This window comes from Poecilia mexicana, unplaced genomic scaffold (assembly GCF_051168715.1).
Source record: "Poecilia mexicana isolate PSO_F unplaced genomic scaffold, ASM5116871v1 scaffold_5, whole genome shotgun sequence".
Classification (NCBI taxonomy): Eukaryota; Metazoa; Chordata; class Actinopteri; order Cyprinodontiformes; family Poeciliidae; genus Poecilia; species Poecilia mexicana.
Genome location: NW_028263374.1, coordinates 11869254 through 11885537, shown reverse-complemented (window position 1 = coordinate 11885537; position 16284 = coordinate 11869254). Strand labels below are relative to the sequence as shown.

At 40.3% G+C, this 16284-nt stretch overlaps 2 protein-coding genes across 2 annotated transcripts; both read left to right on the top strand.

The window, feature by feature from the left end:
• The first annotated feature begins 114 nt into the window (after window positions 1–114).
• Window positions 115–11914, top strand: prelp (proline/arginine-rich end leucine-rich repeat protein). Its single transcript, XM_015013420.2, has 7 exons — window positions 115–242; window positions 7955–8390; window positions 8489–8674; window positions 8763–8920; window positions 9370–9566; window positions 10367–10442; window positions 10540–11914. Exons 2-7 carry the CDS (start codon window positions 7959–7961, stop codon window positions 10628–10630), a joined length of 1140 nt encoding a protein of 379 aa, XP_014868906.1. The 5' UTR covers window positions 115–242; window positions 7955–7958; the 3' UTR covers window positions 10631–11914.
• Window positions 11915–12043: 129 nt separating this feature from the next.
• il20 (interleukin 20) lies at window positions 12044–16051 on the top strand. The gene is made up of 6 exons (XM_015013451.2): window positions 12044–14043; window positions 14504–14692; window positions 14868–14930; window positions 15023–15175; window positions 15266–15328; window positions 15672–16051. The coding sequence occupies exons 1-6, from the start codon at window positions 13987–13989 to the stop codon at window positions 15756–15758; spliced, it is 612 nt and encodes a 203-aa protein (XP_014868937.2). The 5' UTR covers window positions 12044–13986; the 3' UTR covers window positions 15759–16051.
• The last annotated feature ends 233 nt before the right edge of the window (window positions 16052–16284 follow it).

Here is a 16284-nt window from a genome sequence, read left to right as displayed (position 1 = left end):
AGCCGAGCTGAGCAGAGCAGAGGAGGGGGGGGACCACTGTGACCCTCAAAGGGGACGGAGCCAGAGAACAAACCCAAAAGGCAGGCCTGTCCAGCAAGAAGGAGTGAAAGAGGGGAGGGAAGCGAACAGAGGAAGAGAGAGTGAGAGAGAAGGAGGGAGGGGTAGCAAAGGAGTGTGAGAGGCAGAGAGGAATAAAGACACTAACTTGTGACTTGACAAAAGAGGGCAGGTCCCAGAGACAGGTAAGAAAGTTTGTTTGTTGTCCAGTCGGGGGGATTTTTCACGAGGAATCATAATCAGTAAAAGTTGGCAGCAGTCAGGAGTGTTTTGTGTGCAGCAGAAGGAGGCAGAGGGGCAGAGGGAAATGTTTGTGGACCGAATCCTAGCACAGGAACAGCTGAGCGGGTTTCTATAGAAACACTGCAACATACAAAGTGGTGCTCTGTCCTCCGGGGTGCTGCAGGGACACTTTGGGTCCGCCACACCTCGGCTTTTTAATCCATCAGTCAGTGAGCATGACTGCTTCTGCATTAAAGTAAATGCAAATTGCAGATTTTCAGCTTTGCGAAATGCAGATCTCGTGACTTTGCGTGATGCAGATGTGGCTCTTCAAGGCTTCAGTGAAAAGGGAGCATTTTACTCGTCGACTTGAAATCCTCTGGACTGATTTCAGGTGGATGCAGCTCCTAGGTGGGTGTGAACCAAAAGCTGTTATAAAAGTGGAAAGGAATAGTCTGGAAATCTCCTTGGAATGCAAGTTTATATTTCTTTTTTTTTGTAATCAAGCACATTTTGTTCTGATCCCTCATGCTCTAGGTGGATAAACTACATTAAACAGTATCTGAAATGTGGAAAGAATGCTCAAAAGTAAACATAAATCAATCTTCACTGATTCTTGGAATAAAGATGCTGGCATTAGAGGCACCAGTCAGGGCAAAAAGTTCAAATATACTGAACGTGTGGACAGAACAACAGGCTATCAGGTATGGAAAGTTTTTTTGCTTTTAATATTTTTGTAGCTGATTTTATGGTCAAATAGTTCATCTTTTTTCCTTAAAAGGTTTGATATTATTTATGTGAGACTGGCTAGACTCCACAGTCGGACAATTACAACAGCATCATAACTGAGCCATTTGGTCGCACAAATTGCCAAAGTCAGATAATTAATTTCGGCTGAGAAATTTCTGTCTCTTGTCCAAAGCTCCAGAGTTTTGGCAAAGTACTGATCTTGACTCTGGACCAGCGAATGACTATTCCTACTTGACCAAAACAAAAGAGAGGCAGGGAAAAAGCTTATTACTAAGGCCTGCTGCAACAAAAGCTTTTATTAAATACTGTGACCGGTGCAACAAATGAATTGAAATTGCTATTTTTTTTTTCTAACTCAGCATTCCTTAAAAAACAGGAGTGCACTCACTCAAATGTTTAAATCTGTGGTTTGATAGACTTAAGCATCGGAAGCAAGCTAATTTTGCACAGATGGAGTATTTTATGAGAGATTTTTTTTTTTAAATGGCCTCAATACTAAGTTAGTTGCTGAATGCAAATACATTTTGAGATGTTTGGCGTTCACAGGTCAGACCAAAATTTTAATAATTCTTAAATCTTTTTCCCAGACTTTGCATTGTATTCTTCATATGACTTTTAAAGGGCATATGTGTAGTATAAGATTTTCAATTGTTTTCAGGACTAAATAAAGACGGAAATGTTCAATTTCAAGTGTGAAATCAAGAAGCATGTTACAAGAGTGGATGAAAGCAATCAAGTAGCTTAAGAGAACAGGTGAAGGTTGGGAGGAGTAGTGATGTTACATTTAAACCCCAAACTTGGACCTATAAATATAGTGACAGCAAGGTGATGTTTATACATTCATCCAGCGAAGAGGAGAAAGCGTGGACACTCAACAAACGGGCACCTTACCAAAGTTTTTAAAAGCTCTGTGATGTGTGACGCCTTGAGTCACCAGAGGTAACTGACAGCTCGTGAACAAACGGCAAGAAGATTGATAAAGTGCAATAATTTCTGCTCCAGTTCTGACTAACATTATTGCTTTGATTGTCCCAACAATTGTTTCACTAGGGTAGCCTCCTCTGTGCCATCATTTCATGAAGTGATAATGCAAGTCTCATATTTTTAAATCTGATCAGCCTGTGTTTTATTCATACAGATTAGCAGCATTACTGTAAAATTGTTTTAGATGTGTTATTTACGAGGACATTGTCTGTGACAGGTCTGTATCCAGTTAGATGGAGAACAACATGTTCAGAGGTCCCATGTGGTGGATAGAAAGGATGTTAATGCACTAATGTAAAATCAGACTGCAGATGTCGAACACTCTCCCCTTCATTTGGCTCAGGCACAGGGGAAAAAAAAACACTTACAGCTGGGGTTAATTATCATGCCTCAACATTCAGATGGGACTTTGGAGGCTAGAGACTTTACATGAACTCTGGACATCAGCAGATATTCTGTATTTACATCGAATGTAAAACTCTCTGTAAAAGAACGTGTTTCTTTTATGTGAAAAATATTAAACTCGCCATGCTTCTGTCTCCTCGGTGATCTAGTTGTTTCCTTCCTGCTTTATTTTTAAGAATTTTGTACTTTTCAAGATAATTGTTAAACATTTTCAAGATGTAAAAGATTTTTTTTTATGGGGTTAGGGTAGGGTTAGGATTAGGGTTGTCATTTTTTTTAATATAACAATAGCTCTTTAAAAACTGTGGTTCCAGATGACAATACATGGCACTCACTTCCTGTTTATAAAACAGACAAAGCTAGACTTTATTGTTGTCAAAATGGGCTCATAGAAATTATTTATCTGTTTTATAAAAACAAGGGCTTTAAATGATATTTTCCCTCCAAAAATCTGGATTTTACTTAAAAAGAATAAAACATGACTTTGCAGAAAAAAGAGTTTAGAACGACTCATACAGTGACATTTTAGTCTGCAGTTACTGTTTGCTTAGATGGTTTGCCATGTGAGTCATGCTTAATGGACTCCAAGAACATAGTCCTCCAAGTCCAAATCGCGTGTTTTTCAGTCAGACTTACTTATCAAGGCGACACATAACATAGCAATGAATCAAGCCTCTCTGACACTCACAGTTTTTAAGTGTTTGCCAGATTTCTCCACACAGAATAGCAGAAAGAGGGAACAGAAAGCTGGTTCTGGTTTCAAACTAAAGGGCTGTGAAGCTCTGAGAGGGAAAAAGGAAGGGCAACGCCAGGGAACACAGGAAACTTCAGACGTGTTTTTTCAGGCAGAGCCTCTGGATCAGAACCTCATTCCTGCCGTGGGATGTTTATGTGATGTGTCAGTCATTTTGTTTTTGTGGGACCTTGTTTTGTTTTCCATTAGCTTCCCTTTTATTTGTCTTTTTTTAGTTTTGCTATTATGTTTTATTCCTTGAGTTTAGCTTCTTTCTGTTTGTCTTGATCTCCAGTGTCATTCTTCTTTGCAGGTTTTTGATTGTATTTCTGGTTTTCACACCTAGTGTGAGCGACTTCTGTGTTATGCACACTAAATGTTGCAAGAAATGCGGCGCTGCAGGGCGCTGCAGGTTTCCTACACAGCCAGAAGTTAACATGATGTTTCTATGGTCTTTAAGAAATGTCGGCTGCATTTTATCATCTGTAGTTCAAAATCTGAAATACTTCATATTTTTCTCAAATTTTTTTAACCCAAATCAGCAGATAACAGTAAAATATTCATGCAGGCAATACCCAGATAAACCACATAGAGTTCAACCAAACAAAATAAGTAAAGTGACAAGTAGGTCACTCTTTCTCTAAATCTTCAAGACGTTGATGAAGGGAGATTCATTACAACACAGTTTGAGTTTCATTATATTTGTGAAAATACAAACACAAATATTTTTCAGCTCATCTGGAGCTCTGCTCCTGCTGTCTCTCATCTTCCTCTTGACTCCATAGACTCTTTTTGTGTTCTCGTTTCTGGATCGGACCAGCTTCTGACCAATCACAGTCATACCATGGTCATAAACTCAGAAATGATTACTTTTGGCAGCGAGTCCTGATGGAAAATAAAATCAGGAACTCCACGAGGCATCAGCAGAGGCTCGAAGTGCTCTGACAATTCATTCTGACTTTGGACTTGATAAAGTGGACCAACACAGCAGATGACACGACTTTCTAAATCATCTCTGACTGTGGAAACTTTAATCTGGACCTCCAGCAGCTTGGAGTCACTCTTCTTCCAGACTCTGGGATCTTGATTTCCAAGTGAAATTTGAAATTCACTGAAGTAACACTGTAGCGGTACCATCTATTCCTCTTTTCCCCAGGTGAGACGATTCTGCTGTTTCCTCTTCCTCAGAAGGAAAACAATGAATTCAACACTTGTCACCCATTTCCTGGATAAGTCTGTGTGTACAAGTGAAGTAATAACTCCAGTTCACACTTTGTGGATCATTTCAAAATCTTGGATAGACTACACTAAAGCCTGTAATTATTCCTCTTGCCGCAGCAGCAAGGACTGCCACAGTTTTTGCTTCCAGTTAACTTTCAGATGAAATGTTCAGATACGACACTCTGTTCTGTTCTGTCGCAGTAACTTTTTTTTGCCGTATCCTCGTCATGGAAGGTGTTTAGCAGTCTTCCTCATGATTTTATAGGCGTAGCATTTCTGTATCAAAAATTGTTTTCAGAATTGCTTTCAGTGAGTTTATGCAACATTCAATTTTTTTTCACGAAACTGAATTTTCAAATCAAGTTACTTGAAAAACATTAATTTTGTGATTATCTGTAGACTGATCAAACTGTACTGATTTAAATAATTATACATTGATTACTGAACAACGGTTTTGTAAAGGTTAAAACCTCACTGGACAAGTAGTTTCTTCCTTGGTTAAAATAAATGCATTGCTCTACTTAATCAGCCTGCCTCCTTTTGGATCCTCCACTTCATCACTTCAGTGACATAAAGTCTAAAAAAACTGGGCAGTTTTCCAACGCCAATGCGATCAGGAATCATTGGTGCCTCAGAGTTGGAGACTTGTCCTTAAAGTTTTGTGGTGATTATTTCCAGCAGGGCGTCTTTGCCTGTCCAGGATGTTGCTCGTTAAAAATACTTCTGCACACCCATTCTGTGCAAGCCGAGTCCCTTCACTGAATCAGATTTTGTTGATTGTGTTCCTCCTGCACACAGCCGAGCTCGTTTCCACATCTGTAAACTATATTTCTAAAGATCAGGGGTTACATTACCCTTTAAAAATCCTCCCACTCTGTTCTGCTGCTGAAAAGGAAAACTGGGTGTGTCGAAGAAGAATCTGCAGCAAAGATTCCCTCATGCAAGCAGACTAATTTATCACAAGGACTTTTTTTTTCATCTGGTCATTAAGGAGCAAATAGCTTAGCAGATTTAAATTATGTAGGCTACCTACACGTGAGCTATAAAGTTGTGAAATGTACATATAAATGAATATATTCTGTATTTATGTATTCGCTATTTAAAATCTCCCAGATTTTCAGGTTTCTATTTAATTTTAAATATATTCTGTCTGTAAGTAATTATTAATATAAAGTTATTTTTTTGTTATTTTATATTCAATGGGATATATTTTGTTACTGTACTGCTGTAACAAGTCAATTTCCCCACTGTGGGATTTATAAAGGATTTTTCTATTCTATTCTATTCTATTCTATTCTATTCTATTCTATTCTATTCTATTCTATTCTATTGTGGTACCTACATTAATGTCTTTAAATTTGCCCACCACAGCCTTCTCTCTGGACGATGTTGATTTGCAGATTTTATTCAATTTTTTGTAGCATTTTATGTATCATTATCTTATCTTCTTTAACAATTTACTCAAATTTGACAAAAAAAAAAAACAAAACAAAAAAAAACAAAACACCCAGTTCCATCCTTCCCTATAAAGCAAAGGCATTTCAGCTCTCATAGTGACCCTAGCTTAATTCCTTAAAGTAAATTTTATAACACCCTACTACTATTCCTAAATAATTAGGATATGTTTTGGAAAATTCACTCACACTCTGTTTTGTCATCTGAGTCTCAAAGAAAAGTCTTTGAGACTTGACAATGGCTGAAGATCAAAGCTGATGTGTGAGGAAGAAGTGTGTGGATGTGGAAAAACAGCAGTCACATGGAGTGGAGGGAGAAACAGTATGATTTTAGTTAAGACTCAGAACCTGGCGGCACGCGAGGAATCCAAGCAACGGGAGCAATATCCTCTTGCCAAGGAGCTATGATGAACTTCAAAGCTGATAAAAAGAAATTTTGACAGTCAAGTATGGCAACCATCTTCTTTCTCTGCAAGAACAAAATGAAAATATTTGACCTTAAACTCCTCTAATGAGACCAGTTTTTGGGGAGCCTGAAATAAATGTGCTTCTGTCCCACGTGCAATAAAAGAGAAAAGAGCAACGTCACAGTATTTTCCAAGCCTGAGATGCTGAAAACAATGAACTCAGAATAAATTGGGGACAAAAACTGCAACAACAAATCAACAGTGACATCATTTACTGCAATCGTCGCCTTAAATAAAAGCTGTGAAGAGAAGATTTAGTCATTTGTTTTCCAAAGCACAAAAAGTTAATCACCAAATGAGCCGGTAAGAAAGTCGAGTCTTGCGGCACTGATTTACAGAACCAAATAACAGATCATGATCATTAGGAGATCAATTCTAAGGTTTTAGACGTTTGAACAAAATCTTTATTCAGATTCAACGAGTGAGTTATTTCAGAATATCCTCTTCTCATAACAAAGACATGGATAATTGTGTAAATTATTCTGCTTGTCTGTTTTGTTTTAGTCAGTCTGGCTTTTTTCTCTATGCACCCAAACAAGATCCCAGATCCACTGAAGGATTTCACTGCTTTTGCACACGTCATGAAAGTGTGTTATCTAACTCAGATCTCTGGCGTTCACCTCGGCTTGTACTGGGGAGCAAATAGTTTCTCCAGGTGTTATGCCTGATTTCAAAGGCAACGCCAGCAAAATACATTTACATTTTCATGAATTACGCATTGGAAAAGACCAGCAATAGTCACCTGAGAGGTGGTTTTAAATGCAGCTCAGGAGAATAAATCTTCCTGCTGCTTGCTGGCTGTGCAGAGCCGGTGTTGGTTATGAAAGTCTAATTCATCCTTCCAGTAAAGAGCGACTGGTATTTTTCCACAAATAAATTCTGTAATAGACAAATAAACCTTTTCAGTTTTGTCAGTCACATAAGAGTGGTGTAAAAATAGTTTGTCTCTTGAGATTTCTCCTTTTTGCTTTCATGTCACAGTTGGATGTGGGCAGAAAACCAGCGGTAGTTTTGACCTTTGAACTCTGCCTTGTGAGGCCTTTTGGACTGTTCTCGTCATGACGTCAGATCAAATGAGGCACGGTAGGATTGAAGCACTTTAGATGTTGTTCTGGGTTGTTTTGTGACTTCTGGATGAGTCGCTAATATCCTGTTGGAGTCATTCTGGTTCTCCACAGGTCCATGTTTTCTCCACTGATGACGCTCATTGCGGTTTGATGAACTTATAAAGCTCAGAAATGGTTTTGTAATCCTTTCAAGACAGATAGTCGGCCGTTTTATTTCTTGTCTGTTTTTGACTTTCTTTAGATTGAAGCGTGACAGGTTTTTAATCTGTGACCTTTGAGCCTAATCCTGATGTCAGACAGATTAAATTTAAGTGACTTCTTGATTCTGCAACTCTGGCAGCAATCAGGCTTGTAACAATATCATGTTCTTTCAAGTTAATTTATGATTTAACATGAATTAAACCTATCCTTGTCCCAGTAATTAATAGGATAATAACTAATCCATTTTCTCTTAGGGAATTTATGACTTTAAAACCTCTTTTGCAGAATTAAATGTAATTGAACTGAAGTGATTCTTTTTATCTCTTTGCTTGATGCAATATTGTGCATTTTACTTAAAAAAACAATGAGCTTCTCTTTCATGTTCTCTTGTAGGACAATGAAGGCTGGTGTGGGACTTATTTCTTCATTTCTCCTGTTCCTCTTAATGGGAGCAGTGTTCGCCCAGAGACCGCGACCAAAGAAGCCTACCAGGCGTCCAGCCACCACCAGGAAGCCTTTTGTCCCCAAGCGTGTGGAGCCAGCTGTGGCCGAACCCCAGGAGCCCACAGATTTCCCTCCACCCATCCTCGGCCCACCCTCCATCTACTCTGATTGTCCCAGAGAGTGTTTATGTCTCCCAAGCTACCCAAATTCTCTCAACTGTGAGAACCGGAACATCCGTGTGGTCCCGGTCATCCCATTCAGAACTCATTACCTGTACCTACAGAACAACTACATCTCTGAGCTCACTGCAGAGGCCTTTAACAATGCTACTGAGGTCCGCTGGATCAATCTGGCAAACAACCGCATCCAGAAAATAGACAAACAGGTTAATCCGATGGTTTTTTTGTCTTTTAAAGCCTCTAAAAATCTGGAAAAAAAAAAAAAAACTGGTTTAAAATGCCAATCTGTTCCCCATGTCTGCAGGTCTTTGAGAAGATCCCGGGTCTGCTGTATTTCTATGTCCAGAGAAACCAGCTGAATGAAGTACCGTCAGGCCTCCCGACAAGTCTGGAGCAGCTTCGTCTGGACAGGAACCGCATTTCCAAGATCCCCGCTGGTGCCTTCACCAAGCTGGAGAACCTGACTCTGCTGGACCTGCACTACAACCAGGTGAACCACATTTGGCACCCTGCACAGGCAGGAGAGCCAACTGCATTATGGGAAGTAGATTTTCAGTGTGTGGTGTCTTCTCGGTCAGCTGAGCGACAGTGGCCTGGGAAAGAACACACTCAAGGACCTGAAGAACCTCATGCAGCTCAACCTGGCGCACAACGTTTTGAAGAAGATGCCCGCTGGAGTGCCAAACAGCCTCATCCAGCTGTTCCTGGACAAGAACCGCATAGATGACATACCAAAGTAAATACTCAGGATGCAAACATTGGTTAACGGACATGTGTGAATAACTCCAGTGTACTGTGACAGTGTTGGACACACACATGGGCTGAAATGTTGCCAAAGAAATTAAGATTTCTAAGATTTGCGCCGCTGTCAGAAAGATTTATGTTTGGAGCATTGAACATTGCAGATATGAACCAGAAATCTACATTCAAAGCTATTCGTATCTCCGTATGTTCCTCTTTAGTTGAAAGTGCACACTTTTTATCTCAAACTGTTAAAAACTCTGAAATGCAAAATATGTTTGGCAGTTTAAATCCTTCTGCAGTTTCCTTCAATGCAACAAAAAGTTAAATTTAGATGTAGAAAGCTGTTTTTGACTCAAATTTGAGTCAAAAACATATATAGTATAGGCTGATTTTCTGAGGGGTACCAGCTTTGTTTATATCCTGCATGCCTGTGCTGTCCAGAGATTACTTCAAGGACTTCACCCACCTGGCGTTTGTGAGGCTCAACTACAACCAGCTGAGCGATAAAGGAGTTCCCAAGGCCGTGTTCAACTTGACCAGCCTGCTGGACCTGCAGCTGGCTCACAACCAGCTCACAGTGATTCCCCTCTTCAACAATCACCTGGAGCACCTCCACCTCAACCACAACAGCATTGAGAGTAAGTGACGCTCTTCTACTCACTGGTGCTAATATTACTGGTGCAGTTTGATTTCACTCTCCTGTGGGTAAACGGGTTTGGACAAGAACAGACGAGGAGATGCAGAACCACCTCCTCGCCTGTGGGGGCACTGCACCAAGAACTACTGAAGGAAACAATGTAAAAACCCTCAGATGAAGACACAACTTCCTTCTTCACAAAATATAAACAAAATTGGAATGGTGTCAGATTTTAGAGGTTATAGAGTTTCTCTTTTGTCTTTGGCAAACGACCACGAGCCATTTCTCCTGCAAACAATAGACTTTGCGCATTTGTTTTGGTTACATTTACCCAGAATGTCTTGCGCTATAATCTGCTTTCTGCCTTTGGAGCGATTTCTGCTCAGCTTTTATGTACATATGCGTTCAAGCAGCGCCAGAGTTCACTTCAACTGAACCAACACCTATAGGACCAGATTTTTTTCTGGTCCACATCAGAGTTTGGTTGTGCATTCACACCTCAAACGAAGCGAACCTTCTGGACAAACGAACTAGAGTTTGATTAAACCGGACTAAATGGGGCCGGTACGCACCTTAAATTTTCGACTAGCACATGACTTTGGATTCAATTAAGAAAATATCACATTTTTAAAATAGCACTGAGTCGGCTGACAAGCTGTCTGAGCAACACAACAATCCACAATTCAGTAAACCCACCGGTGCTTAAAAATGTGAAGTATATGTGACGTAAGTATATGTGAATGTGAAGTATAGAAAAAAGAGTTTTTATTTTGCATCTGTAACTATTTGTTTTACTGACAGGCATCAACGGCACTGAGATCTGCCCATTCAGCCTGCTGGCCGACCTGACTGACGACCGTCTGGTGCCACGACTAAGGTAAGCTAACACGTCAACATGAACCGGTGCTGCAGCAGCTCTGGACGGGAGCTAGCAGTCAGGTCACGTGCTGACGCATTTTGTTCTGCCGCCTCAGATACCTGCGTCTGGACGGGAATCATTTGCACCCCCCCATCCCTATGGATGTCATCATGTGCTTCAGACACCTTCACTCTGTCGTCATTTAGGAGGCAGGGCGTCTTCACACACAGACCCGCAACACGTACGAAAAACCGATTAAACGACAGCAGTGCACAACGGGGCAATTCGAGCTAAAGCGCGCTCACTGGAGCGCAAGGTTTCGAGCTTGAACGAGCTGCGGAGTTGCATTACTGAAAGAGGAACTCTGCTCGGCTGCAAAGCTTTGAGTTTGCTTTTTAAATGGCTGAAAGTGTCATTCTGCCAGAATCCAAGCAGTGGACTGCAAACTGGCAACAAGAGATTATAGGAACATTTAGCTTATGGTTTGCATGGGAGGTTTAGTATCTATTCAGTAAAAAGAAAAAAAAAAATAGAAAAAAAATAATTAAATGAGCAAAACTCCAACTCCAGGTGTAATAAAATACATACAGCTGCATTTAATAAATTAAATTTAGTTAAATTTGTATTTATTTCAGTAATTCAATCTAAAAAGTGGAACTCATATGAATTTATTACCCAGCTATACGTCTAAAGAAATTATTTCTGGATGGATTTTGGGTGGATATGAACATTAAATAGGGCAAACAAAAACCAATATTCAATGCATGAAAGTAATTAATGCATAAAGTATGTCTATGTACTTTAAGTCATAACCCCATCTATCATTGGTTGGAGCTCCTTTTGCATGAATGACTACATCAGTGAGGTGTGACGTGGTTCAGCAGTACCTTAACACAAAGATGAAGCTGCAGTCTGTCCACAAATCCCCATCCTCCACTTTTGAACAGGTTTTTTTCCACCATGCTCTTAATTTACTTTAACTTTCCATCAATATGTTTAGATAGCAAACTCTGTGAACTGCAGAGTTCGCAGTAGGTCATTTAGCGATGACCTTTTGTGAGTTGCCCCTCTGGTGAAGTGTGTCAGGAACAGCTGTCAGATCAGCAGCCTTCCCCATGATTTTTTTTTTTTTTTTTACGGATCTTATGTAATATTTACATTTGCACAATCATGAAAATGATTGGAAATAAATGTAGAACATGTCTCTCTGTTTGTAATGAATCTGCATATGAGTTTCACCTTTTCAGCTGAATGCCTAAATTAAATTAATTTGATATTTAAAGTTATGGAGACGCTCCTCCGCTCCTCTACAGAGGGCGGCTTTAAGGGCCAACAATTGCAGTGCATAGACCTGAATAATGCCTTCAGTTTCCAAGGTGCTTTGTGTAAAAATGTTTTTGTTTTTCCTATTAATAGACTTTTATGTTATTCCTCTGTATAAAGGCGCTTTGTACAAATACTGAAAAATAAAATGTCTTTGTTCGTATGCAGCTGATCTTTAATCATAATTTTTGTTTCATAGCCCCGATACATTTTCTCCACCTTTGAGTTTGCTGGGTTCAGTATCCTGAGACAAAACATGTTCATGATTTGGGTTTTAGGAAATGTTGAAGTATTTGTATCCTTAGAATTCCCAAAATGTTCTCAACACATTATGAAAATGTATGTACAGTCATTATGCAGGGATGAGCTCTGCCAAATTGGCAAGGGGAAAAAATGTAATTCTTTCTAAAAACAGAAACGTTTCCAGGAAGCTTCTGTCTTCAAGTCAGGGTGCAGGAAGAAGTTTGTGGCAGGAAGGATGTGAGCGTAACCAGGAAGAAGCTCCATCCCTTACATCCAGGTACCAGAACCATGACTCATCTTGACTTTAGTCTTGAATAGATGCTAATAGTCATTAAACAAACAGAAAACAGCGGATCATCAGTACAGAGGCACGCAGAGAGGGAAAATGTGGATTGTAGTTCTTTCTAATCATTGACTCATTTTCACTTTTCTTGTAGATGTTTTAGATTTTTTTTTTCTAAAACCTCCAGGTATTTTAAAGAGGTCATGATTCAATGCACTTTGACACAGTTCCTAGAGCTTTTTGGAAAAAAAAAAAAAAACAGGCCCACAGCATGACACTCTCTCTCTCTGTTTTCTACCTAAAATAAGCATTTATTTTAGCACATCTTTTCCAGGTGGCAGGCATTGATCAGTGCATCCTTACAGCAACGCCTCAGTGTATTTCATTGCAGTTTTCATATAATAGATCAACACAAAGCTGTGGAGGGATTGGGATGTCTATAATATTTTTCAAAGCTATTCACAAATAAGGTTCTAAAATCTGAGACGCATTTGTATTCGTCCCCTAGAGGCGGTACTGTAAAGAGCTGTCTTCTCCTTCAACCAGAGCTCCAAGTCCTTTTGGAAAATGTCTCCAGCAGCTTCACTGGAAACTGAAAAATGTTCTTAGCAACACGATTCAGGCTCAGTCAAACTGACTTCTGATCATCTGTGAAAAGGTTTTCCTTAGACGTCTTGATGCAAAGTGGTTGATTTCATTTATAGCTACTAGATTAACAGGTGCTGAATACATAAGCATGCCACACTTTTCAGATTTGTATTACTTTTAAAAAAAATTAAACTACATAGAATTTTCTTTCTTTCTGCTCTTATTGTAGACGGATCAGAAATCGTTAGACCAGATCTTCTTTCTGGTGAACACATTCGCTTCTCTTCCTCTCCGGAGACACAACATGCTCATGCAGCTTCGTGATGACCCCTGCTGGCTACTTACTGTATATCACCAGTCACTAACCCTAGGCTGTGAACTTTTCCCTTTAAATTGTCTGTACTTCCAGTTACAAATGCTGACACGCGTTTCCTCCACTTTGAAAGACCCTCAGGAATTTTGTGCAGATACTCCCGTAGTAACAGACAGTGACTCAACGTTATTCCAAGAACGCAGGCAATTCCTGTTTTCATCTCACTTCCCCGAAGACATTTTCTTTTTTAAACTGTGACTGGATTCTGTCACTGCAAATAGATGAGCAGGTTTAGCGAGCGTTTCTGAAAACGACTTGCCTAACCTGTGTTGAGGTAAAAGACTTCGACCTCGAGGGGTCAAAAAAAAAAAGTGCTGACAGACGGATTATTGATGTTGGGCAGCAAAAGGAATGATCGGTACTCTCCAAGAAACAATCGACTGGACAATTTTAGGTGCAGACACTTAATTCATCCTGAAACTGAGAAGAATAAAAACCCCACAAATAATCTGGCAGATTGCAAGGCAGATGTACAAAACAAAACGATGACTCTCTAATCTGATGAATGACTCATGAACACATTCGCAGAAAGTCAGTGAGAGTTTTCTTTTCTCCACAGTGACACGGGGTTTACGTCATAGAAAGGGAGGAAACTCAGTTATACTATCATTTTCAATAGCATGACTGAGGAGTTCCTTTAATTGCATCACTTCCTTGTCCAGTAAACAAAGGCGTGTTCGCCCGCAGTCTCCGTTTTGTGAGCCGAAACGTGATTCGAAAAACCCCCTCGGTCTGCTATAAGAGCAGAGAGGATGGAGGCTCAGAGACACACATCCTCTCCAGGACTCATCCTCTCAGGTAACACACAGGTGAGTCTGAGCACAGGCGATGCTGTTGCTGCTCTGGGTCCTGCTGATCCTGAACTTTGCACTCGCTCTGTTTGCTTTCATCTTGTAGGGATATGTTTTATAACTATGTAGTGCAGTAACTGTGTACATCCTGGGATTTAGTCATTACTGATGGATCGTTGCAGCGTTTCGCCATGATGTTGTGTCGCCAAGATGGGCGATAACTTCATCCTTACCCACAATACTCTCCTCTTAATACACTGTAAAAGCTGACAGCACCCTAAAGTTAAATGCACTCATTTTACCTCCTAACTCCTGATGTTTTATACAGAAAGTTGGTTAAAGAATCGTATCATGCCTAATTTAGTGTTAGGGTTAATTGTATATCTTAAGATTAACTTAACTCATCATTTTAAGACAACTTTTAAACTTCCATTGCTCAGGACTTAACATGTAACGAATCAAAAATGTCTCCATTCAGCTTCACCTGCAGGCAACCACAGTGATGAAGATGCTGCTCAGTTCTTCGGTCTGCGCCGTGCTCCTCCTCCTCCTCCTGGGTTTTCTGAACGGGCCCGCGGAGAGCCGGACGCTGCACATGGACGGCTGCTCTGCCAACGTTCACCTCCATGAACTACACCAGTACTTCTCTGAGATAAAATCAGATGCGGTGAGTTTAATCAAAACACACACACACACACACACGCCAGTGCAGCTGCTCATCCAGAGTAACATTTGATGCAGACACAGGAAGTCATTCGCTTCATGTTCAAGTGTTCATTATTAGATGGGAAGAAGCCGCCCGAGAGAGATTTTAATCCCGATTTTCTCACCTTACATGTCAGATATCAGCGGACGGTGAGATTGGAGTGAAACTTCTGGATGCATCTCTGATGAAGAACGTTCAGGTGAGCTCTTCAGGCATCTTCACATGAGAACATTTCCGTCCTGTTTCTTAATTTCCCGACGTTGTGACGAATGCTTTCACTCCTGACACCAGGAGGGCCAGACGTGCTGCTTTGTGCGCCTCCTGCTGCGATTCTACGTCGAACGAGTCTTCGGCAACTACGAGTCCTCTCAGCCAAGTCAGCAGCGCTGCTCCAGCGCCTTGGCAAACGCTTTTGTCAGCATCAGAAGGGAAATGCACAAATGTGTAAGTCAGCCGTCCTGCTTCAGCTGTGATGTCACCAGACGCAGCTCAGGGTCTTGTTAGTGACTTTTGAACTCTTTTTGCTCTTCGCAGCACTGCCACTGCGGAGAAGAAACCCAGAGAACCATTGACTCGGTGCTCGCCAACTTTGACAAGGTACGCTACGCCATGTGTGCTTTCTGTACAAAATGCAAAGATCTTTTCTCAGCTCGCATAACGACAGCTAGATGCAGAAGGTTTCAGTTTCAGTGGGCAAAGAAATAGCTTTGAAAAGGCTTTGCATGTCAGGAATTATTGATCAATTTTTTTCTTGTTACAAACAAACTCAATGTCTCCCTCTACCATAAAGAAATCAACCAATCAAGCAGCATAGGCATTTTTCATCAATTAGCAAGGCAATTATAAACAGCCAATCAGTTCGCTTAAGCCACTCTTATATTGCTTTAGTGATTTTCCATTTCTGCTCATATCTAAGCCTCTTTGCTCTCTTCTCCTGCAGCTGCAGATCCAGCAGGCGGCGCAGAAGGCTGTAGGGGAACTGGGCACCGTGCTGGACTGGCTGGAGGGACTGGGATCTAAACCATAAACACCAAGCTGACCCGCACAAGAGCGACTCGTTCGTTTACCCCTGAGCCGTTTTGCATTTCTGTGTGTTTGTACTTGAATTAATTTAAACCTGTATATATCCCTGTATATATTTATATTCTCTCACGTGTTTTTGGTGGAATGTCTGAAGCTGACTTTTGGAAGGATGTATATTTTTATAGAAATTAAAATTACCAGTATGTTTTTCTGTGAAGTTGTAAAATGAGTTTTTATCAAAACAAAGCTTTTATCTCCGTTGTAAAAATAAATAAATAAAATATGACTATGCTTTAATTTTCTTGCAGTATTTGTTGTAATTTACTGCCACCTGGTGGCTTTAAGAAGAATGCAACAACAACACGAAAAAAAAGATATCCACATTAGTATGCAAAACCCTCCACAATCATTAAATACCTTGGTAAAGACGTGGAGAGAAGCCCATAAATATAAGATTGTTATGGAAATGCTTTGCTGAAGTTTTTTAAATGTATATTATTTCTCTATTACCATCATCCTGAAAAGGAAAA